The sequence below is a fragment of the Notamacropus eugenii genome, chromosome 4, assembly GCF_028372415.1.
Source record: "Notamacropus eugenii isolate mMacEug1 chromosome 4, mMacEug1.pri_v2, whole genome shotgun sequence".
Lineage (NCBI taxonomy): Eukaryota > Metazoa > Chordata > Mammalia > Diprotodontia > Macropodidae > Notamacropus > Notamacropus eugenii.
Genome location: NC_092875.1, coordinates 474,389,297 through 474,416,435, shown reverse-complemented (window position 1 = coordinate 474,416,435; position 27,139 = coordinate 474,389,297). Strand labels below are relative to the sequence as shown.

At 41.4% G+C, this 27,139-nt stretch overlaps 3 protein-coding genes across 3 annotated transcripts in view; 2 read left to right on the top strand and 1 right to left on the bottom strand.

Annotated features, from left to right (window-relative positions):
* Nucleotides 1-1,986: 1,986 nt before the first annotated feature.
* KGD4 (alpha-ketoglutarate dehydrogenase subunit 4) lies at nt 1,987-18,614 on the top strand. The gene is made up of 4 exons (XM_072606448.1): nt 1,987-2,173; nt 14,335-14,398; nt 17,601-17,788; nt 17,878-18,614. Exons 1-4 carry the CDS (start codon nt 2,135-2,137, stop codon nt 17,893-17,895), a joined length of 309 nt encoding a protein of 102 aa, XP_072462549.1. The 5' UTR covers nt 1,987-2,134; the 3' UTR covers nt 17,896-18,614.
* The window catches only part of LOC140502722 (uncharacterized), a 20,860-nt gene continuing 11,157 nt past the window's right edge, over nt 17,437-27,139 (bottom strand). Inside the window, exons 2-7 of the mRNA XM_072606658.1 lie at nt 23,439-23,698; nt 23,128-23,350; nt 22,290-23,085; nt 21,907-22,029; nt 20,068-20,204; nt 17,437-17,714 (exon numbers count right to left, since the gene is read on the bottom strand). Coding sequence (XP_072462759.1) covers nt 22,387-23,085; nt 23,128-23,350; nt 23,439-23,698 — 1,182 coding nt within the window. The 3' untranslated portion in view covers nt 17,437-17,714; nt 20,068-20,204; nt 21,907-22,029; nt 22,290-22,386. The remainder of the gene's footprint in view (nt 17,715-20,067; nt 20,205-21,906; nt 22,030-22,289; nt 23,086-23,127; nt 23,351-23,438; nt 23,699-27,139) is intronic.
* The window catches only part of CDK7 (cyclin dependent kinase 7), a 25,112-nt gene continuing 20,957 nt past the window's right edge, over nt 22,985-27,139 (top strand). The window contains exons 1-2 of the mRNA XM_072606447.1: nt 22,985-23,119; nt 23,302-23,361. Coding sequence (XP_072462548.1) covers nt 23,054-23,119; nt 23,302-23,361 — 126 coding nt within the window. The 5' untranslated portion in view covers nt 22,985-23,053. The remainder of the gene's footprint in view (nt 23,120-23,301; nt 23,362-27,139) is intronic.

Sequence of the window (27,139 nt, the reverse complement as noted above, 5' to 3'; positions counted from 1 at the left end):
AATCCTCACAACAACTTTGGGAAGTAGGTGCTATTATTATGCCCATTTTACGGTGGAGGAAACTGAGGCTTAGAGTTCAGTGACTTGCCCAGAGTCACACAGCCAATGAATGTTTGAGGTCAGATTTAACTGGGATCTTCCTGACTCTACATCTATTGCTTATTATACTGCATTACTTAGGTGATCTTGCACAGCCCTTCCTCACTCAAAACAAAGTCAAGTGCAAGTCAAGTCATCATTTCTGTGATGGCAGTGTTTTCTTTGGAAACAAAGGACGAACACAAGAACAGCAATTTAGGTGCACAATAGTATTTCATTACATTCCTAAACCATATTTTTTTAAAAAACAATTATGTACTGATACAATAAGCAAATTAGGGGAGGATGGAACAATTTACCTGTCAGTTTTATGGATGAGGTAAGAATTTATGGCCAAATAAGAGATAGAGTGCATGGATGGATAGGTGTAAAATGGATAATTTTAATTAATTACATTAAATTAAAAAGGTTTTGTACAGATACAAAACCAATGCAGTCAAGATTTAGAAGGAAAGGGGTGGGGGGAAGTGGATTTTTACAGCAAGTGTTTTTGATAAAGGTCTAATTTCTCCAATATATAGATAACTGAGTCAAATTTATAAGAACAGGAGTCATTTCCCATTTGATAAATGGTCAAAGGATATGAACAGACAATTTTCAGAAGAAGAAATAAAAGCTATCCATAGTTATATGAAAAGATACTCTAAATCGTTGTTGATTGTGTAAATGACAATTAAAACAACTCTGAGGTACCACCTTATACCTATCAGATTGGTTAATGTGACAGAAAAGGAAAATGATAAATGTTGGAGGGGTTGTAGGAAAATGGGGATGCACTGCTGGTGTGAACTGATCCAACCATTCTGGAGAGCAATTTGGAACTATGCTCAAAACCTTGCATATCCTTTGACCCAGCAATACCACTACCAAATCTATATTCCAAAGAAGTTTTTTTTTAAAAAGGAAGAGAAATATTCTTTTGCAAAGAAAAATATCTTTACAAAAATATAGCAGCTCCTTTTGTGGTAGCAGAGAATTGGAAATGGAGGGGATCCCCATCAGTTGGGGAATGGCTGAACAAGTTGTATTGTGATGACGTGATGGAATCCTATGGCGTTATAAGGATGCTTTTAGAAAAATCTGGAAAGACAACATAAACTGATTCACAATGAAGTGAACAGGATAAGGAGAACACTGTCCATAGCAGCAGCTGTATCACATGATGGCCAACTATGAAAGACACCTGTTCTCAATAATAGTGATCCAAGTGCAATTCCAAAGGACACATGAAGACGTCACCACCTTCAGAGCAAGAATCCAAACCTACTTTAAAAAAAAAAAACTTCATTTTTCTTTTGTTTTGTCCATTTACTTTTGCAACGTGGCTAATATGGGAACGTTTTGCATGACTAAACATATATACGGACATAAATAGATATACATAGTTTCTATCTAATTGCTTGCCATCTAAGGGGTGGGGAAGAAATTTGAAACAGTATTTTAATAGAGAATGTTAAAAGCGGTTTTTATTTGTACTTTGCAAAGATACATAAAACTTTCATTGAAAGCAGCGTGCCACAGTCGCAAGTGCTGACACTTTGTTTCTGACAAGGAGACAGAAGCCACTGACGTGTCCCGTGTATCCTTCCTCCTGCCCTCCCCAGCCCGGCTTCATCATTTAAAGCCATTCTCTGACTTTTGAGGACTTTTGCCACTACAGGAAGCTTGCCTATTTTTATCCATGTGAGTCTTTTTCCTCGGAAAATGTGTTTTGGAAGTGATTGATCATAATTCATGCACAAAGGGCGAAACAAACGCCGGCTGGAAGGACCAAAGCAGCCCGAGACAGCGGCGGCGGGCGGGGCCTCGAGGTGGGCGGGCCTTGGGGAGGGCGGGGCCTCGTGGTGGGCGGGCGGGGCCTCGAGGTGGGCGGGCCTTGGGGAGGGCGGGGCCTCGGGGGTGGGCGGGTCTAGGGGCGGGCGGGGCCTCGTCTTCGCCACGTGGTGAGTGACGCCACAGAAAACCTCGCCCGGCGCCGCCGAGTCCTAGCAGTCCTTCGCTCTGCCCCGGAAGCGCTACAAGCCTGCGGGTCGCCATGGGCAGCAAGATGGCTGCGGCCACCCGGGTCGTGCAGGTAAAACAGCCGGGGTCGCCTTTCTGGGCCCCCAGGCGGGGCTGGACAGACTTCGGTCCATAGCCGCCGCCCCCGGGGAGGGCGAGGGGCCGCTGGCGGCGCCGGCACCATCTCCCGAAGGGTGAGGAAGCCGTGCGGGGAGCGTGTGGAGGTGGACGTTGGATCCTACGCCCGGCTGCCCTTGCGGCGGTACGGGGAGTGTGGGGGCGTGGGCCGCGGCGGGGGACGAGGGGCGAGTTGGCCTGGGCTGGTGGCGCTACCCCGCCCGGCCCGGCCCGGCCTCCTCTCGCCGTCCTCTAGCTGGGGCTTGGAGCTTTACCCCCGGGTGTTGGCGGGGGGAGGCGGGCCCTCGCTTTCCCAATTCTTGCACAGCCAATCACAGTGCAGGGGCTGTCCCGTCCCAGCCAATAGGGAGGAAGAGGGGGCGGGACAGAAACGAGGGGCCGGTCCGGGAGGACACTCAGTGCGGGCTGTCAAGGACTCCGGCCTGGAGGGACCCCTGCCCTCCGGTCCGGCCTGGGACCTTGTGTCCCTGGAAACGTGAAGTACCGCCGGCATGCCGGACACTCGCTGGGCCCTGAGGATACACCGAAGGGCAAAGGACCGCCCTGCCCCCGGGGAGCTTAGGGTTTGGTGGTGGAAACAGCCCCCCTCCCGAAAGACTGCGGGCGGCCCTTGGGGCAACTCCCCAGCCTCGCGTGCCTCCTAGCCGCGTGTTCCTGGGCAGAGGAGGGTGTGTGTGTGTGAGTGTATGTGCGTGGGAGTGAGCGTGTGTGTATATGTGTGCGCTTGAGTGTGTGCCTATGTGTGCGTGTGTCTGTGCGTGTGTGTATGTATGTGTCACCTCCTAGGCTTCAGTTTCCTCATCTGTGAGACGTAGAGTCTAGCTCATAGGGCAGGTGTGAGCTGTGTAAATGCTGGGTATCATTATTGCTGTGTAGAAGATGCTGAGGTTCCCCAATATTTTCAGTTCCTTGTGGACTGAATACACACTAAGAGTTTTGCTGTGTGCTGAAGAACATCCAGAGATGAAGTGAGAACTCAGTTCCTGACTCAAGGCAGCTTGATAAAACCTATAAGAGAAGAAAGGAGAACTGGCTTGGAATTTACTTTAAGCCACTTTTATTAGAATATTGGCAATGCATTTTGCACCTCAGCCTCATTTCCCTCTTTAGTAAAATGGGGATGGGGCAGCTAGGTGGTGCAGTGAATAGAGCACCAGTGCAGGAGTCAGGAGGAACTGAGTTCAAATCTCACCTCAGACACTTGACACTCACTAGCTGTGTGACCTTGGGCAAATCACTTAACCCCAATTGCCTCATCCTGGGTCATGTCCAGTCATCCTGAGGATTATCTGGTCACTGGATTCAGATGGCTCTGCAGGACAAGTGAGGCTGGTGACCTGCACAGCCCTCCCTCACTCAAAACAAAGTCAAGGTCAAGTCATGTCATTATTTTTCCGGTGGCATTGTCTTCTTTGTCAATGAAGGACGAATGCACACACAAATGGGGATCATGCTTGCTTTATATTCTCATGGTGGTTGTGAGGAAAGTAGTTGGTAAACCTTAAGTGGATGTGTATCCTGTGGGCTTGTAACCCCCACGTGCCTTACTCTTGGTCTGTCCGGTACCTCCTTGGTCTGCTTTGCTGATTGTCTTCAATTTCTCCCCAACTGAAAGTATCTAAACTGAACTGTTTAGACATGAGAGAGACAACTAAAGCATCTCCTTATGATCCCTTATTTTCCTTTCTTTACACTTCCTGGATGATCTTATTTCTCATACGTTCAGTTATGTTATCTGCTGTACCCCCTAGCTGCCCTGTTTATTAGAGATAATAATTATTATCTCTTATAGACTGTATGAGGTGATAATTGGGGCAGCTCGCTGGTGCAGTGAATATTTTCCTGAACTTGGAGTCAGAAAGACCTGAGTTCTAATCTTGCCTCAGACATTTATTAACTGTGTGAATCCAATCAAGCCTCTAAAATGGGCATAATAATAGCATCTGCCTCACAAAATCAAGTGAGACAATATATGTAATGCACTTTTCAGACCGTCAAGCCATTATTAAAATCATCTATGTAGATGCTTTTACAATCTATATCCAACCTTAGTCTCCTGACCGTCTGCATCAGATTCCTAACTTACACTTAGACATTGCCTGTTGGATTTCTCAGATGTTTCAGACTTGATATATCTAAAATACAACTTATTTTTTCTCCTAAACTCACCCCCTCTTTGAACAGATGACACCATCATCCTTTCAGTCACTCAAGTTCCCAATCTTAGAATCATCCTCAGTCCTTATAACACTTCATTGCCAAGTCTCATCAGTTTATCTCTACAGGAGCTCTTGAATCTGTCCCCTTCAGTCCACTTGTACGGTCACCATTATATGGTTCAGTTGGCTTGGCCCCCTCATCCAGATTATTGGCAAACAATTCCTAATTGATCTCCCTGCTTGCAATTCCTACTCTCTTTAATTCATCCTCCACACAGTCATCGAAGCTGTTCCTAAAACACAAGTCTGACCATGATACTCTCTGCTCAAAAACCTGCCCTTGCTCCCCCTATTTTTGCCTCATGGATGAAATACAAGCTTTTCTACTTGGCATTTAAAGCTCTTCACAATCTGGCTTCAGCTTCACACACATGATGTTCTCATCAAAACACAGGATGTTTGGTCTCCACTTTAATGACACTGCCCAGGCTGTCCCCAGGCTTAGGAGGCACTTCCTCCTCCTTTCTGCCTTTTCAAAGCTCTAGCTCCCTTTAAAGTCGAGCCCAAGTGCCACCTTCTTTGGGCTACTTTTCCTAGTTCCTCGCTTTCTCCTTAAAACTACATTTATTTTTTTGTATCTATTTTACATTCACATTTACGTATGTTGTTTCCCACAATAGAGGGGAACCTTCTTGAAAGCAGGGACTATGTTGTTACTGTCTTTGTATTCCTAGCACCTGTTATGGGGCCTGGTTTACATCAGGCACTTAATAAATGCTGCTTATTCATTGATAATACTCAAATAGTTTATAATCTACTAAGGGAGAACATGCATTCAGATCTAATACTGAGTAGACCACAAAAAGTGTTCCATTTGGAGAGGAGAGTATCAGAGAAAAGCTAAATGGTGTTTGGAATTGAGCCTTGAAAGATTATTAGATTTAACTGGCTAAGCTATATAGATGGAAGGAAGTTTGTGGAAGAAGGAATAGTACACTCCCTCATTAACTAGTATTTTCTTCTCCTTATCAGTTGCTAAATTTTGTTAGCTATATTTCTGTGTTTTTTCATCCATCCTTTTGCTCTTTGGCTTTTAATTTTAATATAAAGTATATTTTCCCCATTGCAGCTGTATCCCAAAATAACTTTTGAAACATTTTTCTTGGTTAAAGGTTGATTCTTAATTCATACTCTTAATTGATCATCGATAATAGTGCCTACCTCTAAAAGGCATTTTCTGAATTTTTTAGGTGAGGACACTGAGGCTTAATGAAATTTATAGCTTCACTCAAAGTAAATAAAAGTAGTTGTCAAGCCATCCCACAGGGCCTGGATAGTATACAGCTGTTTTGGGGGAGTATGCATTTCAACATTTCCCGCTAGAACCACGATTGGTCATTGAGTTCACCTGCCTTTTGTTACAGTGTTTTTCTTTATGAGATTTCAGTTATTGTATATACATTTTTCCTGGTTCTTCTTAACTGTGTTCTGCATCATTCCGTACAAGTCATATGTTTCTCAGAATTTAATAGCTCTTTTTTGGGGTAATAACAATATCCCATCATATTCATATGCCATAATAGTTCAGTCATTCCCCAAGCTGTGGATACCCACATTGTTTCCAGTGTTTCTGCTACCACTGAAAGCTCCACTGTGGATATTTTGTTTATATCTACTTACCTCCGTACATGCATCTATACATATGGATGTGTCTGTGTATCTCCCTTCTTCTTGGGGTATATGCTTGGCTGTCGGATCTGTGGTGCAAGGGGGATGTAAACAGAGTAATGATTTTTTCTTTCATAATTTCTACCAGTTTTCCACTGTGGTCCCACCATTCATAGCCCCTAACGTGCTTGTTTGTTCACAAGTGAAAAGAGAATTGTTGGAACACAGTGCTAAGAGGTTGAGATCAAGAGCCCCAGTGGAGCTGATAAATGGAAGAGATAATCTTAGCAAAGGGAGGGAGGCTTCCTCTTCAAAGATAAGAATGGTGGATGGGCAATGACAGAGAGAAATTTCAAGGTAGACAATTAAAGGAAGAAAATTAAGGTAACTTGTACTGTGTGGTTTAAGTTTCAGGGAAGTTATTGTAAAGTTCAACTCTTGAGTTAAACTGAAGAGGGAAATTTGGAGATTTCAGAGAATAGAATTTGGGAGGTGAAGGGACCTCAGAGTGTCAGTGTAACATAGTGGAGAGAGACTATTGGACTTGAGTTCTCTAAGATTTGCAATTGAATTCTCCTTCCCATGCTTTACTAGCTTGGAGACCATAGGTAGGCCTTGTAACTTTTCTAGACCTGTCTCTTCAGCTCTAAAGTGGGCTTCATAAAACCTAAGTTATTTTTCACATTTCTTTGTTGTGTGGTTCACACTTGCATTTTCTCAGTGTCAGCTGCTGTCACTGTTAACTAAGCCAAACGTGTGTGACCCCAAGGCTTTTATATAGCCCAGGTGCTAAGTGGCCTTCTTGATTACCCTCACTCCCAAGGCATCGCTCACCACAGAAAGAACCCTGGATTCGGAGCCGTAGGATCTGAGGAGAAATACTGCTTTTACTATTTCTTGTTGTTGTTCATTTGTTTTAGTGTCCTACTCTTTGTGTGACCGCATTTGTGGTTTTCTTCACAGAGATACTGGAGTGATTCGCCATTTCCTTCCCCAGCTCATTTTATAGATGAGGAAAACCGAGGCAAAGAGGGTTAAGTGACTTGCTCAGGGTCACACAGCTAGGAAGTGATTGAGACTGGCTTTGAACTCAGGAAGATGAGTCTTTGTGACTCCAGGCCTGGTACTCTAGCCACTACATCACCTGGCTGACCCCTCTACTATTTTACTTCCTTATCTATATGACTTTATAATCACTTAATCTCCTTGGTTGTCAGCTTTCTCATCTGCAAAATGAGGAGGTTGAATTAGATAGCTTTTGATGAGGTTTATTCTAGTTCTAAATGTATGATCTGGCCTCCTATAATGTTTAGGAAGCTTGTGGGTTTTTTTTTTAACATCATGCTGAAATCTGATCCTTTGAGACTTGGATTTATTGCTTCTAATTTTGTTAACTGAAGTAAAGTATAGAGGATCTAATCCCTCTTTCACACAATAGACCTTCAGATATTTGAAGACAGCTACCATGGCTTTTTTTTAAATAGCATTTTATTTTTTTCCAATTATATAGTTTTCAATGTTCATTTTTCATAATATTTTTGAGTTCCAAAGTTTTTCTCCTTCCTTCCCATCCTCCCTTCCCATCCTCCCTTCCCAAGACATAGGTTGTACATATGCAATCATGTAAACATATTTCCACATTAGTCATGTTGTAAAAGAAGAAACAGAACAAAAGGGGAAAAGCCACACACAAAAAAAGTGAAAGTAGTATGCTTTGATAGCATTTCAACCCCATAGTTCTCTCCCTGGATGTGTCTCATTCTCCATCATGCGTCTTTTGGCATTGTCTTAAATCACTGTATTACTGAGAAGAGCTAAGTCAATCAAAGTGGAGCATCGAGCAGTGTTGCTGTTACTGTATATACAGTGTTCTCCTGGTTCTGCTCACTTCGCTCAGCATCAGTTCATGGAAGCCTTTCCAGGTTTTCCTGAAATAATCCTGCTCATCATTTATGCAACAGTAGCATTTCATTATATTCATAGACCACAGCTTGTTCAGCCATTCCCCAGTTGATGGGCACCAGTTCTTGGCCACCACAAAAAGATCTGCTGTAAGTATTTTTGTACATGTAGGTCCTTTCCCCTTTTTTATATCATGGCTTTTCTTGGTTAAATATAACCAGTTCTTTTAACGGAGTCCCATAGGGTATTGATTACTCTCCTGGGATGTGTTACAGATTGTCAGTGCCCTTCCTCAAAAATGTGTTCAAAACATACTCCAGCTGTTGTCTCACAATGGGGGAGTAGAAAGGACTGTCACCTCCCTCACTGTGGATACTGTACCTGCTTTTATGTCACTTGAAATAGCATTCTATTATGTTGGGGATTTTTTTTTTACATTCTGGATTTGAAACACTAAATCAAGTGAGCATCTCCATATACATAATAGAAAGAAGAGGATTGTACATCTAACTGAATCTCTTTTATGTAGAACTTTATTTTTTAAAAATATATAATAAATTTGACAACTTTCAAAACTGTACTATTTCTTGCTTTTATTCTTCTCTCCTCTCATTTTTTTAATGCTTTGCTGCTCTTTTTCCCCCCTTTTTTTCTGAGCTCATTCTGGAAACTAACGCTTTTTTGACTGCCAGGTCACACTGTTAACCCATTTTGAGTTTGCAATCTGGATCACAAGAACTGTTTTCTAGCTGCATCTCTTTCATCTTATACTTGTGAAGTCATGCTGTTTTATTAACCCAAAATAGAACTGAATATTTTGGGGCAGCCACATGGTGCAAGGAACAGAGCCCTGAGCCTGGAGTTAGGAAGACCTTAGTTCAAAGCTGGCCTCAGACATTTACTAGCTGTGTGACACTGGGCGAGTCATATAACCCTGTTTGCCACAGTTCCCTCAACTGCAAAAAGAGCTGGAGAAGGAAATGGCAAACCACTTTAATATCTCTGCCAAGACAACCTCATATAGGCTCTTGAAGAATCAGACATGACTAAAACAACTGAAAAACAAAAAAATTCATATTATTAGACTATTCTTTTTAGCCTTTTAAGATCTTTTCGGATCCTGAATCTCTCACATAGCTTGCTAGTTTTCTCTTTGAGCCTTGTTATTAGATAATTTGATAAATAAACCATGCATATTTTGATCCAAGTCATAGATAAAAATGTTGAGTAGCACAAGCTAAGAATACATTTCCATGGGGCACTCCACTTGGCATGGTTAACATTAAACGGTGCTGTATATTAAGGAATGTACCAGGCTTGGAATCAAGACCTGGGTTCCTATTGTATCCTACCACCTTAGTTGTATAACCTCTCTGGACCTTACTTTCTTCAGCTGTAAAAAGAAAGATTGATTGCTCGATAATCTCTAAAGTCTCCAATTCTAAATCTGTGATCTAAAAAGCTCACAAGTCTTCCTGTTAATCACATGTGCTAAAATTTTACCAGGAACTGAAGTCAAGTTCATTAACCCTATAAATTCTAGACTAGTCTATTCCCCTCTCCTCCTTTTTTTTTTTTTTTAAAGGACATCTTGCCTCTTTCTAGTCCTTTGGCACTTCTATTCTGCCATAATGTTTCTTTTTTAAAAAAAAGTTTTTTTGATTTCCCAGTAACACCCTTCAATACAACTCTCTCTTTAGGGTACAAACATAGTAAGTGGTATTGTTGGGTCAAAGGATGTGTAAAGTTTTACAGCTCTTTGGGCCTAGTTCCAGATTATTCTCTGGAATGGTTGGACCAGGATAACATGTTTTAAAACTAAGTTAATAGTGGCCTGCAGGGATCTTTTTGTACTGATTAGTGGCCCTGTTTCTATTTTGAGTTTGAAACCACTGGTCTAGGACATTGAAGGTAATATCTTCAGGACACTAAACGCTTTCCCACCTCTGAGTCCCATTCCATGCCATTCCCTCTTCTAAATGGCCTGGAGCTGATTACATTGCCCTCTGGTATTGTCTTCCGTTCCATTATCTTGGTCACTATGTATGTTGTTCTCCTGGTTCTCGTTTCTTCAAGCTGTAAGAGTTCGTCTAGGTTTTATCATATTGTATTTCTCGTTCCTTAAGGAACTGAAACATTTCATTAAATTCATGCATTTGTGCTGCTGTCCTCTAAAATGGATGGACATGTACTTTGTTTTAATAATAATGCTAATGTTTACATAGCACTTCTATGCTAAGCGCTTAACAATTCTTATATGTCATTTGATCTTCATAACCCTGGGAGATAAGTGCTATTATTTTCTCATTTTATAAATGAGGAAGCTGAAGCAAACATGTTAAGTGACTTGCCCAGAGTCACACAATTAGTAAATGTCTGATGCCAGATTTTAATTCAGGTCATCTTGATTGCAGACCTCAGTAATTCCAAATTGATCTCCTGAATTGTTTGACCAGTTCAGAGCTTTGTCAACAGTGTATGTTTCTCTTCTCATAATCTTTCAGTATTGGCTCTTTTAACTTTTTACCATCTTTGCCAATCTGTGGTGATTCCTCACAGTTTTAAGTTGCATTTCTTAGCGATTTAGAACATTTTTGCCTTATGATTGTTGACAATTTTGTTTTTTATCTTTTGAAAACTTTCTCCTTTCCTTAGACCACTAACTAATCTAGTGAAGAATGGTGACTGTAGTAAATGCTCAGTGAAATCAATTGAAGAAGAAAAAAGAAAACCATCATGAAATGCTGGTGTAGAGTCCAGTAGGTGGAGGGATTCCTATAGATGATGGGGCTCTCCAGATGCTTCTCTTTGGAGATGATGTTACACTGTAGTATGAAGCCTTGGAATGCTGCAGAGCTTCCTAAGTGAGATTCACTGTCATTAGAGTTCAGTCTAACAATCCATATAAGAAATCAAGTGGATGGAGAATATCTATTATTTAAACCAGGGCTGTTAAACTCAATAGAAAAGAATTCTTTGATCCACTGTGAAAGACTTAGCTGCTCAGATCAAGATAATGATCCAGGACAATTCCAAAGAACCCATAATGGAAAATGCTATTTCTTTTCACGGAGAGAACTAATGAATTCGGAATACAGATTGAAGCATTTTTTAAACTTTATTTTTATTGTTTTCTTTTGCAGCATGGCTAATATAGAAATAGCATGACCTCACATGTATAATTACAGTCAAAGTGCTTGGCTTCTCAAGGAGTGGGGAGGGAGAGAATTTGGAATTCAAAATTTTTAAAAATGATTGTTAAAAAAATTTTTATATGTAATTAGGAAATATTTAACAAAATAAATAAAAATATTTTTTTAAAAAAAGAATCTTTGCTGGGTGTATATTGACTTAGAAAACCACAAATTAACACTTATCTACGTTGTATTTTTTTATCTTGTTAAAAAATTTCTCAATTATATTTTAATCTGATTTAGGAGTCTTGGGCCCACTGGCCAGGAGTTTGATATCTGCTTGTAGGCTATGATACAATTCATTGATCTGCTCCATCAGTATATCTCTTAAACAGATACCTCAGAGAGACAGTGAGGCTGGGTCCAGAATTAAAATGAGTGAAAGAGGAGAGTGGTATGGATTGCATATGAAATAGTGCCCAACATGTTCAATAAAAACTTAAGTTTCTCCCTAAAATAAAAATCCTTTTCAACACCAGTATTCATCTGGTGACAAATACCTATGAATCATAAAATACTGCAGCCCTAAAAGAGTCGAACTTTTGGGTCGTCTCAAGACCATGGAGAAATGCACAGTGAATAGAAACTGTTGGATCATGTAACAGACCCTGCAAGAAGCTGCATAAAAGATTCTATCAAAGAAATGTGTGACTCTATAAAGAGGTGAGCGGTCACATTGTGAATGTGTATGTAGCCTGCTGACCACCCGGGTACTAGATGTTAAGAAACCTAGAGAAAGTCCTGCACCTTGTACACCCCCTTTGGAGGATTTATAAGAAGACACGTACAGTGATGGCTCAGAAGAAGGAATGGGTGCGTGTCCATCTTTACTCTTCAAAGGACTTCATTGATGAGGTCCTTGACCAATTGAAATATGTTATAAGTAAATTGATAGGTCACTTTAGTTTAAAAAGTAGAGCTTCATGGATTGAATTGAAGAGAGTTTGAAAAGGGAATTATTGTTCATCGTAGGGCTGTGCCAATATAATATGACACTGCCTAATTTATATAGATTTAGCGTGATAGTAATAATATTACCAAACTAATAAAATTTATTTGGAGGAATAAAATGTTAAGAATTTCAAGGAAAATAATGAAGAAAAATAGGAATGAAGGATGCCTAGTTTTGCTAGGTTCAAACTGTATCATAAAGTAGTAATCCTCAAAACTATTTGGCACTGATGAAAAAAACAACAATGGAAGTTGGAGAAACAGATTAGATAAGCAACACCTAGAAGCAAAGGAACATGATAACCCCAAGGTTTGTTATACCCAGGAACAAACTACTGGTAAGACTTCCTATTATGTGACAAGACCTCCTGGGAAAACTGGGCAGTTATTTGGCAGATAATATGTTTGGATTAGTATCTTGTATACCAAAAGAAGCCCCAAATGTATTTAGGGAATCTGGTCAATGAAGATAGAATAGGAGAAGCTATAACTTAGGAAAAATTCCTTGCTTCTGACAAAACATAAAACATTTGACATCTCTCTTGAGGAATTAATTCAAATATATGATAGCCGTCATTCCCCAATAGATTTGCTAGTGGGTTAAAGATGAAGAAAGTTTTCAAAAGAAGAAATGGAAGCTATCAACAACCATAAGGAAAAAAAATGCCCCCAAACACTAAGAGAAATGCGGATTAAAACAGCTTTGAGGACTCACCCTCAAACTGGCAAAGACGATAAAAGGTTAAAAGAGTGAGTATCAGATGGGCTTCAGGAAGACAGGCATGTATATACACTGTTGGCAGATATCTGTATGGTCAAACCATTTTGGGATTGGGTGGAAAATATTAAACTTTTCATGCTCTTTGACCCCTTGAACTCTCTATTGGGTTTATAGCCCAAAGATGTCAGTGGCAGTTTCATTCATGCCCAAATAGTCATGAAGACATTTTTCACAGTAGTGGAAAAACAGAGTAGGTACCCTTCCTTTTTAGGTGATGGCTAAACAAGCTGGTATGAATATTATGGAATTTTATCGTTCCACAAGAAATTTTTAATATGAGAAACTTAAGAAAATCTGTATGAACTGATACTGCATGCAGAAAGAACCAGAACAGTATGTGTAGTAACCCTGATAATATAATTGAAAACAGTAGTAAAGGGCAACATAATCATCTCAAGTGCTGTGACCAGTGTTGGTTTTAGGTTAGTGTAACACACTTATTCTTTTTCAATAAATTATGAACTACAGGTGAGGAATGCTGCACATTGGCCGATTTGGGAGGTTTTTCTTAACTACTTTTGTTGCCATTGGGGAGGGTTTTATGGTGAAAGGGATCATCTAATTATTAAAGGGATTATCTAATGAGTTTAGTGTTTAAAAAAATATTAACTTTTTTGAAAAAAATAGAACTTTTTAAAATTAGAATCTTGTTGCTTCCAACTCCTAAGACTTCACACCCTAATTATTATTTTACAATAGCTGTAGCCTTATGCCCAAAGGAAATAGTGCTCTCTAAAGATGTTTATTTTTTTCAAATATTTTACTAATTTTATTTTTTTTGTACATTTTTCTTTTATGCTAAACTAAGTATAGTCTGGTATAGAGGAAAAAGGCATCAGACAAGAATTCAAGAGACTTGAATACTAATCATAATTCTCTCCGTCAACTAATTTAGTGAATCTGAACAACCCATTTAGCCCGTCTGACAGATTTTTTTTCCAGAAAAAGTATTTGCATGCAAATAATAGAATTCAGTTTAACAGGGAATCCATAAGGTTCAAATGTGAAAATGCTTAAAGTATAAAATATTACAAAAGTACACATTTATGGAAGTATGTTACGTGATTCCTGAAATTTCTAGAATGTTGCTATTTACTTCAAATATTGTTTCTCGTGAGAAAGTGAATTCTATGTTGTGATCATGGAAATGTCAGTGGTCTTGCAAAGGAAATACGTCCAAGCCATCGTGTTACTTTGTTCTAGGGGGTTGGGGAGGGCAGGGTAGAGGAATGAAAATTAAATGGAAAGTAGCTAGCCTTCGAGGTCACTGGATCTTTGACTTGTGCAAATTTAGCAGTTAGAAACAATAGCGTATATCTTGGGCAAGGTAAATCATTTATAAAGTGTAATAGATAATTTCTTAATCATGGTACACTTTTGTAATGACTGTTCTGAGTTTACAAGTAGTATTTCTCTCATACTATTTTATACTTCTTTTTAGGTAGTCAAGCCACATACTCCACTAATAAGGTTCCCTGACAGAAAAGGCTACCCCAAACTGAATGGTAAGTACCATCTTCCCTCAAATTAACACACTCGCTCTTATCATAAGATTGTATGTTGTCATCATAAACCAGGTAACCTTTTTTTTTTTAAAGCTAGTCATGGTATCTTAGAGGGTGTTAGCGGAATAGAGTGAATTCAATTCAACAAGTCTTTATTAATCAGCTATTCTAATGCCAGGGAAATCTAGGACCAATTTTTCTCTAACATATATTTTTCTTCTAATTTTTAATTATTCAGCATTAAACCCAATGGTAGCCATATAAGGCATTTATTAAGTTTGGAAATAGCCGAAGGTGGCACGGAGGCAATGATGATATGGTGGTAGAACGTTTCTTCCTTTTCGTTGATAATGAGTTTTTATGTCAGAAATATGGGGGCAGGGGAGAAGAAACCCAGAATGTAATTTTCTTCTAGGTATTTTTTTTCCTTTTCTTATGAATGCAGCACTTCTTTCCCATTTTCCCTTTCCTCCTCTCTCCTGTTTCTTTTTCCATTGTCCCTGTCCATGGGCAAGATTCCAGATGCTTCTCTGAACCTCACCCCTATCAGTGGATGTAGAGCTTGATGACCTCCCTCCCTCTTTTCTCTCGACTTCTAGGCCATGGAAACAACGTTGGCAACAATTGTATCAAATGGAAGAAGGCCCTGGAAGTTTCTCTGTCCCCCTTCCTTTCTCTACAATCTCCTTTATTTCCAGTTACATGCCCTTGATACCTTCATTCCAGCTACTGCTTCTAACATATTTGCTAAGGATGTTTGATAGGTGACGTAGAGCTATTTGTGACTAACATAGTACAACAAATTAGTGCACAAGAATTAATCTCTAATAACTGTTATTTCTTGCAAATAATTATACAAGAAAGTAATGTATTTTCTAACTATGCTGACAAAGAGTATAGGACTGCTGAGAGAACTCCTCTCTAAACAGTGTAGTCACTAAATCCAAAGGATTTAGTGCTTGAGGTCGTAGAGATGAAATGACTTTCCAAGGGTTACAGTAGCTGGTTAGCATCAGCAAGTCAGCAAGCACTTACTTAGTCACATCCTATACTTTTTATGTGCCTAGGCACTGAGGATACAAAAACAAAAAGGAAACGCAACAGTTCTTGTTCTCAGGTATCTTATGTCCTGTCCAGGGAAATGACATGTGCAAGTATAAGTAAATACAAAATACATACAAATTAAATACGTCATTTTTATGTACAAGAAAGAGCAAGTTTGTCTGGAACATAGTGTGTGGAAGCCTGGTAAGACAGGCTGGTTCCAGATTGGGAAGGGCTTTAAGTGAGAAACAGAGGACTTTGTATTTTATCTGAGACACAGGAGACAGACACTGGGACCTTTTGAGCAGGGGGCGCTCAAAATGTACTTTAGGAATATCACTTAGCAACTACTTGGAGGATGAACAAAAAAGGGGAGAGATTTGAGGCAACTAGACCAATTAAAGGAGCTTTTCCAATAGTCCAGTCGGTCAAAAAGGATTTATTAAGCCCACAGGCCATGCATTCTGCTAAGTGCTGTGGGTTCAAAGAAAGTGTGAAGATAGTGTGAGAGATAAGGAGAGGCTGAACTAGGATGGTACCTTGTGAATGGAGAGATACGGAGATAGATAGGAGACGTGTTGTAAATATAGAGATGATAAGACTTGCATGTGAGAGATGAGAGAGGGTGAAAAATTGAGCATGACTGAGCAACAGTAGTGGCGCCGTCAACAGAAATAGGGAAATTATTAGGACCGATGCATTTGGGAGACAATGTATTGAGTTGTTTTGAACGTACTTAGTTTCAAATATATGGGCTATCCAATGGGAAATGCTCAATAGGAAGCTGATGATCTATGATACTGGATATAATAATAATAAATAATACTAACTATATAATAATAATATAATAATAAATAATAAGAAGTAATAACATTTATATGGCGCTTACTGTATGCCTGGCACTGTCCTAAGTGCCTTACATTTATTATCTCATTTGATCTCATAGCAACCCTGGGAAATAGGTGCTTTTATTGTCCCCATTTTACAGATGAGGAAAGGGAGGCAAATAGAGGTGATGTGACTTGCCCAGGGCCACACAGTTAGTAAACATCTGAGACTGGATTTAACTCTTGTCTTGGTCACTGTGGGCCCAGGGCTCTAAGAGTTTGGAGTTGTCTGAATAGAAATGATTATCATCCCATGAGAACAGCCTAAGTAACTTAGAGAGAGGGGGGCCCAGGGCAGAGTCTTGGGGTGTATATACCCACAATTTTGGAGCAGCACAAGAATGGTTCAGTAAATTAGATTGCGTAGAAGCTGTCATATTAAAAGGAAGAAAACCAAGAAAAGTCAAGGAAGAGACTATTTTCCTGAGAAGAATATAGTGAACTATGTCCATTGCTGCACACAGGTCACAAAGGATGAGACCTACTTTTTGCGTATGATGTGTTACTGTATTAGTCACCAATAAACCAACGTTGCTTTTCAAACCTTTTAAAATAGGTTGGAATATTAAATGAAGGTATCAAATGCATCTTACTGAAAACAAAGACAGTGAAGAAAGCAAGAGGAAGAGAAAACGCTGCTGGGCCTGGCAGTTTAGTGTCCTAAGTGTGACTTGGGCTCCAAGGCCAATGCTCTATTTGCTGAGCCTTGCTGCTTCCATCACAGTATTTTAGTTTAAAAACATAACTGTGGGGAAATATCCCTGCCCAGCTATTGGGGACTGATACGGTCATTGTTGAACAAAACAATGGAAGAAAGCCCTGCAGTTTTCCTGTTTGCATCCTCCTCTTTAAGGGTCCTACATAGTAGGAACCTAGACAAGTCAGAGAAGGCAGCAGTCCTGAAACAGCAGAGGTGGCCAACAGGCAAGGCCTTGGCCAGCACTGAAAAAGAAAACTTTAGAGAGATTCCCGGGGGTATTAGGGTGGAGGCAGGGCAGCTCCCCACACCCCAGGTTGGGGCAGAGGGTGTGTGGGTGTGTGTGTCTGTGTGTGTCTGTGTGTGTGTGTGTGTGTGTGTGTGTGTAGAACAAAGCACAAGAAGAATAGTTTATTAGATTTTTCCAAACTGTTATATTAGTTGCTATTTCTGTGCAACATTAGTACCTACGACTGCATTGTAGCTGCAAGAATGGATTGGTTTGTATAGTACAGTAAATAAGTATTGTCAAGTTCCCAGACAATTTCTCTCATCTTAAAATCCTTAATTCCAGTACCAGGATCTTTAAACTCATCCGCGCTTCCGTCTCACTCTTCGGCAATCTCACAGCATTCAGGGGGTCACAGCTCATCAGCTTTGCCATTGCATCATGGTCCACCGGATACTGCTGAAATAGTAAAGATGTTACCTCAGAAATACAGGAGGAAACTCATGTCTCCAGAAGAGATTGAATTTATTCAAGTATGTTGTTTCCTTTTGTTAGCTCATAAAAGTATGGTAGCATCTTTTGAGACATTATGTAATCTTTTATTTTATTTTTTCTCTTGCAGCGTGGAGGTCCAGAGTAATCGCTGACAAGCCTATTATTTATGATTGTCAGACAAAGACTGGTTATCTTCACAATAAAGGCCTTCAAAAATGACTAATGTTAAATTGTATATGAAACCAATTTAATATAAGATTCTGTATAAAATGATGAAGGGTAGAAAATTTAGGTAGACATTTATATATCCTAATTTGTTTCTAAGTCAGCTTGTCCTTAAATTAACCTGAGAATTTCAGTTATTGTTTCTTAAGGTGTAGGATTTTTTCTTTTGTAATTTAGATAGAATATTAACTTTTTTGATTTTCCATTATCTCTAATATTTAATTGTTAAAAGATCAGGTTTAATTTCCAGTAACCTATCAGATTTCCCATGATTTTTCATTTTTTTCCCCCTTAGTAATGGAAAGTACTAGTCAGGTGGAACCATTGTTTTAAGAGAGATACCAAAGCTTTTGAAATTAAATGAGAATCAGTCTATTCTGAAGGATAAAATTCAGATAGGACTGATCACTGTGTTACTGAGAGTAGGATAATAATGAAAATTGTATTTTATTATAGTTTTCAAACTTGTATTTGTCAAAAACCATAAAATGGCAAAAAAAAATGAAATGGAAGTGAGGGATGTGCTTTAAAAGGTCTTCTGCATGTGTCTTAAGAGAAGAAAAAGTTCTTGCCCTTTGGGTTTGTTATGTTTTCATCATGTATTATGAGCACAAATTGAATTAAATATTTATTTTCCCACTTGTCCCTGTCACATATTGGTTAGTGTCTTAAAGCATTGACATAACATTTCTACTTTACCAAAGTTTTAATACTGACTATAATAAGGATTTTTTTTCCACTAAGGTCAGATTATGAAAATATATCATTGTTGGTGATCTAGGCACATAAAACTAAATAAATTCCATCCTAATATTCCAACCTCAGTAAATCAGAATGGTAAAACTGTTGTGTAATGGTAACTATTTTGAATTATTGGTTCCCATGTAATTCGTGAGCAATAATTAGCGTATTACCACTGAGAGCAGTTTGGTTTTGGGTAGCTGGATGGCACAGTGGATGGAGTGCCAGGCCTGGAGTCGGGAAGACATCCTTCTGAGTTCACATCTGTGGCCCTGGGCAAGTCCCTTAATTAACCCTGGATGCCTGTTTTCTCATCTGTACAATGACTTGGAGACAAAAAATGACAAACCACTCCAGTATCTTTGCCAAGAAAATCCCAAATGTGGTCGTGAAGAATCAGAAACAACTGAAAACGACTAAACAACAAATTTGTTCTTTACCTGATAACTGAGAAAACAGCTCACTACTCTCTTTTCTTTCTATGTATGTTATGCTGTGGGAAACTGACTTGCAGGGCAGGCTTCTTTCTCCTTTTCATCATCTACTATTTTTATGTAAAATATATGATCCAGGAGATAGGAAAAGGGTAAAGAATCATCTCTCTTTTACTGCTCTATACTGAATTGGGTTGGAATAAAGCTATGGACCAGCAGTAGAAACTATACTGGCAGTGTCCAATTTACAAAGCAGATCCCTTAAGTACATATGGCTGCCCTGTGTTCATTTTGAAAAAAAAAAACAAAAACAACAGAACTTTATCTTTTTAGAGAATTTGCATGTTCAGAAAGTGAAGCTGTGAAAAGTAGGAACAATTTAGGGAAACTGAACATAGGGACAGGCCCTGAGGAGGGCTCACCTGCCCATATGTGAAGTGAAATTCAATTATTTCACTGCCTGAGATTCATTTTGGTTAACAGATATCCTCTTTTCAAAATATGTGTCTCTGTGAGGGTTGAGCCATTCATATAACATGAATCAGCCAGCGTCCTTGCTTTCTAACATCTAGCAATAATAAAAGGGTAGATAATCTAGAGCCTGAAGTGCTTTGGGGATGGAGCAGGCTTGGGTACATACTGCAGCAGTACTAGTGCAGTAAGTGCCTAGGCAGAGGAGCACAAAAATTGACACGCTTAGATGCTACCTTGAGCTTTGTCTGTTGGGAATTTTTTCCAAGTGGGAAGAAACGCCCTCTTATTTCACATTCTTTCATGCTCTCATGGTATTCGAATGCCTGTTAGCCTTGTGGACCAGTGAAGCCAACCTTTGGGGTGCTGTGTGTTCAGGCAAATCACAGCCTCTCTGCTTGTTCCTTTATCTGTAAAACAGGTGTAATGGTATCTGTTGTACCTACCTCGTGAGAAGCAGCACAATGGCGTGGGGGAAACCACCACCACCTCTACCACCCTGGGTTTGGAGTTTAGGACAGTGAAACACGTCCCTGCTAGATGGATGACCGTGGGGCAAATCCAGAACTTCAGTATTCTTTATCTGTAAAAGAGAATGATCACAGTTGTACTTCTTACCTCACAAAGGTGTGAGGAAAGGGCTGTGTAAATCTTAAAGCACTGGATAAGTGTATGTTAGGGTTGTTGTAAGGACTAAGCGAGATGATGTTTGTAAGTACTTGGTAAACCATAAGGCACCATAAAAATGTAAATTGATTTTATGATTTCTGTCTAGTATTCCAGTAGATAGATCTGACCTCATTAACTTGGCTATTTTCTTTTCTAGTAATGCAAATTGTAACTCATACATGGCTGCTTACCCTATGCACCTTTTGTCTATATCTCCTCATAAATCTAGGGTAGAGGATTCACCCAACATTCTGGGGACCTTCCTCTAGATCTCTTGATATTGCAGGGGTACAGAGGGAACACTCAGATTGTCCGTCAGTTATCCACCAACTTATGTGATTAGCCTATCCTTTTTTTTAAATGGGCACACACTTCTTGGATGGTCTCCTTTATGCTGTTTCTCCTGAGTCATTCTTGTTTATCATGTGCCTGCTTATTACGCCCATCCTGTTGTCTCCACTGACTCCTGCCTGAACCGTAGCTTCAGTTCGTCAGAGGCTGTAGCATTTTATGAGTCAAGCCATATAACGCCACTGGAAGAATATTGGTTTTAAAAAGATGAGTCTTTTGTTTCAGGGAGAATACTGAATTTATTTAGAGCCCTGCACATTTTCCCAAAGGTAGTCTAGCTTTTCTATTCATTTCTGGATCTAGCACAGTATGTAGCACCATTGGAGTAGGGCTGTGGTACTTTTCTCAAATAGTCACACACCTTTCCTATAATCCTCTAAATATTTAATAGATTGCTTTCAGCTGGGGAGGGGGATGACCTCTAATGACTCTTCCCTCCACTTCCTCTCCCCACCATCAGAATACCTTGCTTGACAGAATTATTTTTCATAATATCATTTAGAGTTGGACAGGATCATAGAGAACACTGGTTTACAACCCCTTTTACACATGAGAAAACTGAAGCCTAGAGAAGTTAAACCTCCACCTAGTATGTGGCAAAACTCAGGTCTGAGGTTAGATTTTCTGACTCAGTGCTCTTTCAAGATCACAAAACTGCCTTAACTCCACTTTATGGAGAAAACAGGGGTTAAGTGCAGGACTGGCTTATTGCATAGCTATCATGTGACAGACAGAATCTGAGCCCAGGTCTTCTAGTTCCTAGTCTCAGACTTTCCCCACCATATCATGCAGTCTTCAAAATGCCTAGTATAAAAATTTTACTCGAAATCACAGATGTTAAGGGCACTGTACTCGTTCCTCCCTCTAGCTCTGTTGCCCTAGTGCTGCTTAGAACAGGTGAGGACCACACAATAGCTATCCAGGATTTTCCAAATTACATTTCCTCTTCAGAAATGATTGGGACACATGCAGATCAAGCATAAAACAGCCATCATAACCGTTGGCTACGTAAATATAGTGTTCTCTATGGAAGCAGCCACCTCTAAGTCTAGATCTTAGCAACATGAACTCCACTCCTTGCATTTCTTTTATCCAAAAACAACGGGGGTGGAGGGGAATGGTTCTATCAAGAGTGGGGCTCAGTAGATGGAACGTTGCACTTGGAATCAGGCCTGAGTTCAAATCCTGTCTCATACTATTGGCACGACCCTGAGCAAAAAGTTTTTCTAAGCTTCATTTTGCGGATCAAGTGGATGTCACATTACCTGTAGTGCTTCAATCGTGAATCTCAAGTGACGTGTGTGAAGTCCCTCGTGAATCTCGATGCCACATCCCTCCAGCATCCTCATTCCCAGTAATTTACTGCCTTCCCTCATCTTCGCCTTCATCTAGGGGAAAAGTCTTTAATTTTCCTCTCATCCTCTTCTCTTCACCCAGCCACCTCATTCACCCTCTTACCATCTCTCCTGACTGTTTATGGCTCTTACCCTTCTAGCGCCTTCGTTTTGCTCCCTCAGTAATTTAGCTTTCTCTTCCCTCCCTTCCCCACCCTACCCCCACCGTCCTAACATAATGGAAGGAGCTGTCAAGACACTGAAATCGTAGGGTTATGGGTTTACGAGGGTGAGGAACTGCCCAGGTGGCTCACCAGCAGAACCCCGAAGAAGCGAGGTCCCGCCGGCACAGCCCGCGCTCAGACTTAGTTTTAGGAGTCCCTCCCCGCCCCACCCCGCGCCCCCCAGACATCAGGACCCGAGAGGCCAGGGTGGGAATGCTGTCTGACACGTGGACAGCGGACGCCTGGGTCTGTTTCCTCCAGCGTAAGCTAGGGTGCGAGGAGGCTGCACGAACTCGGCTGGAGCTGTTGCTGCGGGGCGCCAGGGCCAAGCGTGGCGCCCCCCTCCGAGCCAGGCTCCACGCTGGGAAGGGTCGCCACGCGGCCCGTGGAGCCGGCGGCCAAGAAAGGCTCGAACTCTGCCAGGAGAGGCGGCTGCTCCGGCCCTCTGCCCGCGCGTCCTCTCGGCTCGCTCCAGCCCAGAACCGAGTGACAAGTGGCCGCCCCGGCGGTCTCCCGGGCCATGTCGTCGGGTCATCTTCACTTCCGGCGATGGGCGGGGCGACAAGGCCGAGTCACTAGAGAAGCCACGGCGGTTGCTAGGGCCGCGGGAGGCGGGGATTCGCTGGACACACGCCCGGAAGCAATCGCTTGGTGGCTTCCTAGCGGGGGCGGGAGTAGCTGACGCCCAATCAGAGGGTGGGATCCACCATCGCTCCGCCCATCGCGGAAGTCGAGGGCTGAATGCTTTAAGAATCTGGGGGGGAAACCGAAGGACGGAAGTGACTGTTGGGCCGGCTGAGGTCGCTTTAAACTCCCTCTCCCCCCTCCCCTTCCCGGGCTCCGCGCGAGCGTCAATGGCGTTGGACGTGAAGTCACGAGCGAAGCGCTACGAGAAGCTCGACTTCCTCGGGGAGGGACAGGTGGGTACACTCGGGGCGTCCGCCGTCCGTGGCGTGGCGGCTCGGGAGCGGGTGGCCGGGGGGCCGGGCCGCCGGCTAGGCCCCCGTGTGTGCGGCCGCGGTCCTGCCGGCCCTTCCCCGTGCCCTCCCCTCCCCCTCCGCAGTGCGTGCAGAAAGTCACCGTGTGCCCTCTTCCCTTGCAGTTCGCCACGGTGTACAAAGCCCGGGACAAGAACACCGGCCAGATCGTCGCTATTAAAAAGGCGAGTTTCGCTCTCCCTCGTCTGTCTCTTCCTCCCAACGCGAGTGAAAAGGGGGGTTGTGGGGCGGAGGGGCGAGCCTGGCGGCCCCCCGGGATCCTGCACGGGAAGCGGCCTTCCTCAGGCCTTCCGCCCTCACCTCCTGGGCTCCCGGCTTCTTCCGAGGCCCGGCCCCGGTGTCCGGGCTGCCGCCTGCCTTCCCAGCCTTTCCTTTCTGCTTCCTTTTTGGAGCGGCGTGTTTACTTTGTATCTCTTTTGTATCTCTTGGTATGCTTTGTATCATACTGTATCCTGTAAGTACGAGGTCCAGCTTCACACGTACGCGTTTGTGTACGCTCGTCTGCAAACACATTTCACAGATGCTTTTATGGGAACGCGTTTCCCTTTCTGTGTATCTTCAGCCTGTCTGGCACAAAAGTAGACCTTTACTTTCAGGCTTGTTGATTGAGATGGAGTTGTATTCTTGAGGTTCCTCTCCAACGTAAATCGTGATTGTCAGCAGAATTAGTATAGCTTGGATTCAGCTGTCCCCTCCGACACACATGACTGCCTCTGTGACCGGGGCCAGTCATTTCGTGTGTCCGTGCTTGGGGCAGCTCTCTCAAACTACAAGTTCCAGAACAGTTGTGTTGGTAAAGGGAGCCCCCTACATTGACAAAATTATAAGTCCAGTTGAAATCCGATCGTTAACCAAAACCGCTTCCTGACAGGCTGTAGGCCTAGAGTGGTGATGTTTATGTTTATTTAGGGTGTGATGTGGAAACCTGTTTGTGATAATACAATTTTTTAAAATAAGCATAAAATCTTTTTACTTATTTTGATCCCTGAGCTGCAGATACTCCCAAACACTAAGCATTGCTCATCCCAGAGACGGTGGGACTCTATTTTCTGGTTTGGGTTTTTTTCCTCCCCCAAAATACTATTTTGAGTCTCTAAGTTTTGCTTTTGCAGCTATCCTGTTTTTTCCTTTAAACAACTCACTACTTTGATCCATTGTCCGTTGTCATGGAAATATTTTCCCTTATAACATATATAATTTTCACTTTGTTCGGCTTTCATGACATTAATAAAGTCAGCTGTCATTTAACAGAAGAGAATAAGTTTGAATCATATCTTAGTGCTCTGCTGTTTTTTTTTTTTTTCAGGTACAGTGGAAGGGGCACAGAAGACCTAGGTTTGAATAGTAGTTGTGTTATTGGGTACCTGTGTGACCTTGGGAAATTATTTAACTTTTTGGGGCTCCAGTTTCCTTATCTGTAAAGATAAGGAATTGGACTTTTGATGACCTTGGGGTCCTTTCCAACTTTAAATCTTCAATTCTACTTTCTAGCTACTTCTAGCCCTTCCTTTTCTCATTAGCACTTGTGTTTGTCCTTCATTCTGGAAGAGGACTATGACATCAAGATGATGACATGACTTGCAGTTGACTTTGATTTGAGTGAGGGAGGGCTGTACAAGGTCATCAGCCTCACTTCCTTCTCCTGAGCCATCTGGGTGCAGTAACCAGATATTATTCATCAGGATGACTGGAGATGACCCAGGATGCAATGTGAGACCTTGGCCATTTTAGGCTAAGGTCTTACACAATCTTACTTTGAGTGAGATACACCCATTCAATGAATAGACTTCTTTAAGTTACTCAAGGGATGACCCCTTTAATAAAAAAAAAAAAAAAAAAAAAATGGGAGGGGAAGACCCTCAGGGTTCCTGGGTAAAAGAGAAATAATTACTATTTAGTTATTACATCCACTCTGTGCTAGGTGGGTGGGGTCTTGTCCATTCTATGAGATCCAGCGTGAATTGGGTTAAAGGCTTGATCTTTGAGCAAGAAATCTAGCCAGTAAACCCAAAGGAAAAAAGGCAGCTTTTGTCCATGGAGTTTACCTCCCCCTGAGCAGAACACCAGAGGAGAGGAGAGGAAACTACCTGAGAGAGAATGGCTGCCCAGTCGGAGGGCTGGATGCCCCTTGAGAGAGAGGTTCTAGTCCCTACCTTTTGCCTTTATGCAGGACCACACCTTTACTTGTAGCAATAAAATATCCTATAAGAATTATTTGCTTCATAGTTTAAAATTTTAAATTTTCTTCACCAATCTAAATTCCTCAGATTAAGCTGTAAAATGTCTCAGATGGAAGGAGGTAGCATGGCACAGTAGAACACTAAGAGCTAGAAAACCTGACTTCTTAGTCTTCCCTAAGCTAGCTGGAAGCTTGGGAGAAGTAACTTACTTTCTCTCTAATTTTTTGTGTCCAAAATGAGATGGAACTAGGTGGTTGCTGAGGTACATTCTGGGTTCTAAAACTCTCCCACCATCCCTTCTAGTCACCCAGGCTTGCAATCGTAATTGACCAGTCACACTTTCTCTTAAACCCAGCCCCCAAATCCAGTCAATTGCCTGGGGCTGTTAATTTCACCTCCACGAGATTCTTGCAGTTGTAGCCTTCTCTTCCCCACTCGAACTCTAGACTTTATCAACTTTCTCCTGAGTTATTAATAAAAATGGCAAGAAGTTCTCCTAATTGGTCTCCCTCATTTCAGACTTTCCCCTCTCCAACCTTCTTCCTCATAGCTCCCAAAACAATCTTAAAGCAGAGGTCTGACCCTGTTGAAGCTTTAGTCCAAGGTGGGGGACCTTCTGCCTCAAGGCCATATGTAGCACTCTAGGTCCTTGTGTTCAGCCTTTTGAATCCAAATTTCACAGAACAAATACCCTTCATAAAAGGATTGGTTCTGTAAAACCTGGACTCGGTCAAAAGGCCACTCTCTCCAAGGACCTTAAAGGCCACAAGTTCCCTATTCCTGCCTTAGTCCCTCTCTTTAACCTCTAGCACACAATTTATACTCCTCAGTTTGACATTTGAAATCTGTCTTAGTGTGGCTTCAACCACCTTTTTTGCCTTTTCTGAGCCAAACAAGGTTACTTGCAGTTCCCCAAGTTTAATATTTTGTCTCCTGTCTCAGTGCCTCTGGCTAGCCTGCACAGCTGAACTGATCTTTATCCTAAACCCTACCTCTTAGAATGTCTAGCTTCCTTCAAGGGTCAGCTCAGTTGCTACTGCCCACAAAAAACTTTTCCTTCTCAGATTATCTTTTATTTACTCTATATCCCCCAGAAGGGTATAACTTCCTTGAGAGTATAAAATATTTATGTCTATATTGGTGCCCTCTGAATAGTTCATCAGGCTGAATGATTTAAATTAATTTTGGAGTTTTGATGATCTGCAATCTTAACTGCCTACTTACATAAAAAACCAAAGAGTTCAGCTCACAGACAGGGGTGTGCTGGAGCCAGAGAACAAATTATTAAATTTTTACTGTTATCATTTACACATTGAAAATCAGTAAATATTACAAAGAGCTTGATGTAATATTTTCTTGATTGTCTAGACTTGAAAAGTGATGAATAAAATGTTAATAACATAGATTAAAATTAAAACTGTGTCATGCATACAAGCTGGTTGTGTGTGTGTGTGTGTGTGTGTGTGTGTGTTTCCCAGAGGTCAGGTTATTAAACATTTACCAGCATATCCCCAGCATAGGATCCTAAAATTGAAATGAACTTTCTTCAGGCCATCATCTGACTTTCTACCGGATGCAGAAATCACTTTTCTATAAAAGGCATCCATTGTCTATTTGAACACTTCTAGCAAAGGGAAGCTTATTTGACAGCTCTCTCCCCTTGTTACTACGGAGGCATCCAGGTAGTACAGTGGATAGTGCAGGTCTTAAAGTCAGGAACCTCTGTTGGAATCATGTCTCCAACAGTTATTAGCCTTATGAT

Bases quoted from the DNA above. Each gene is read 5' to 3' on its own strand.
- KGD4 (XM_072606448.1), top strand. From the start codon at position 2,135: ATGGGCAGCAAGATGGCTGCGGCCACCCGGGTCGTGCAG. The intron at 2,174-14,334 runs GTAAAACAGCCG...ACTTCTTTTTAG, and splicing joins CGGCCACCCGGGTCGTGCAG to GTAGTCAAGCCACATACTCC. The intron at 14,399-17,600 runs GTAAGTACCATC...CCTTAATTCCAG, and splicing joins AGGCTACCCCAAACTGAATG to TACCAGGATCTTTAAACTCA.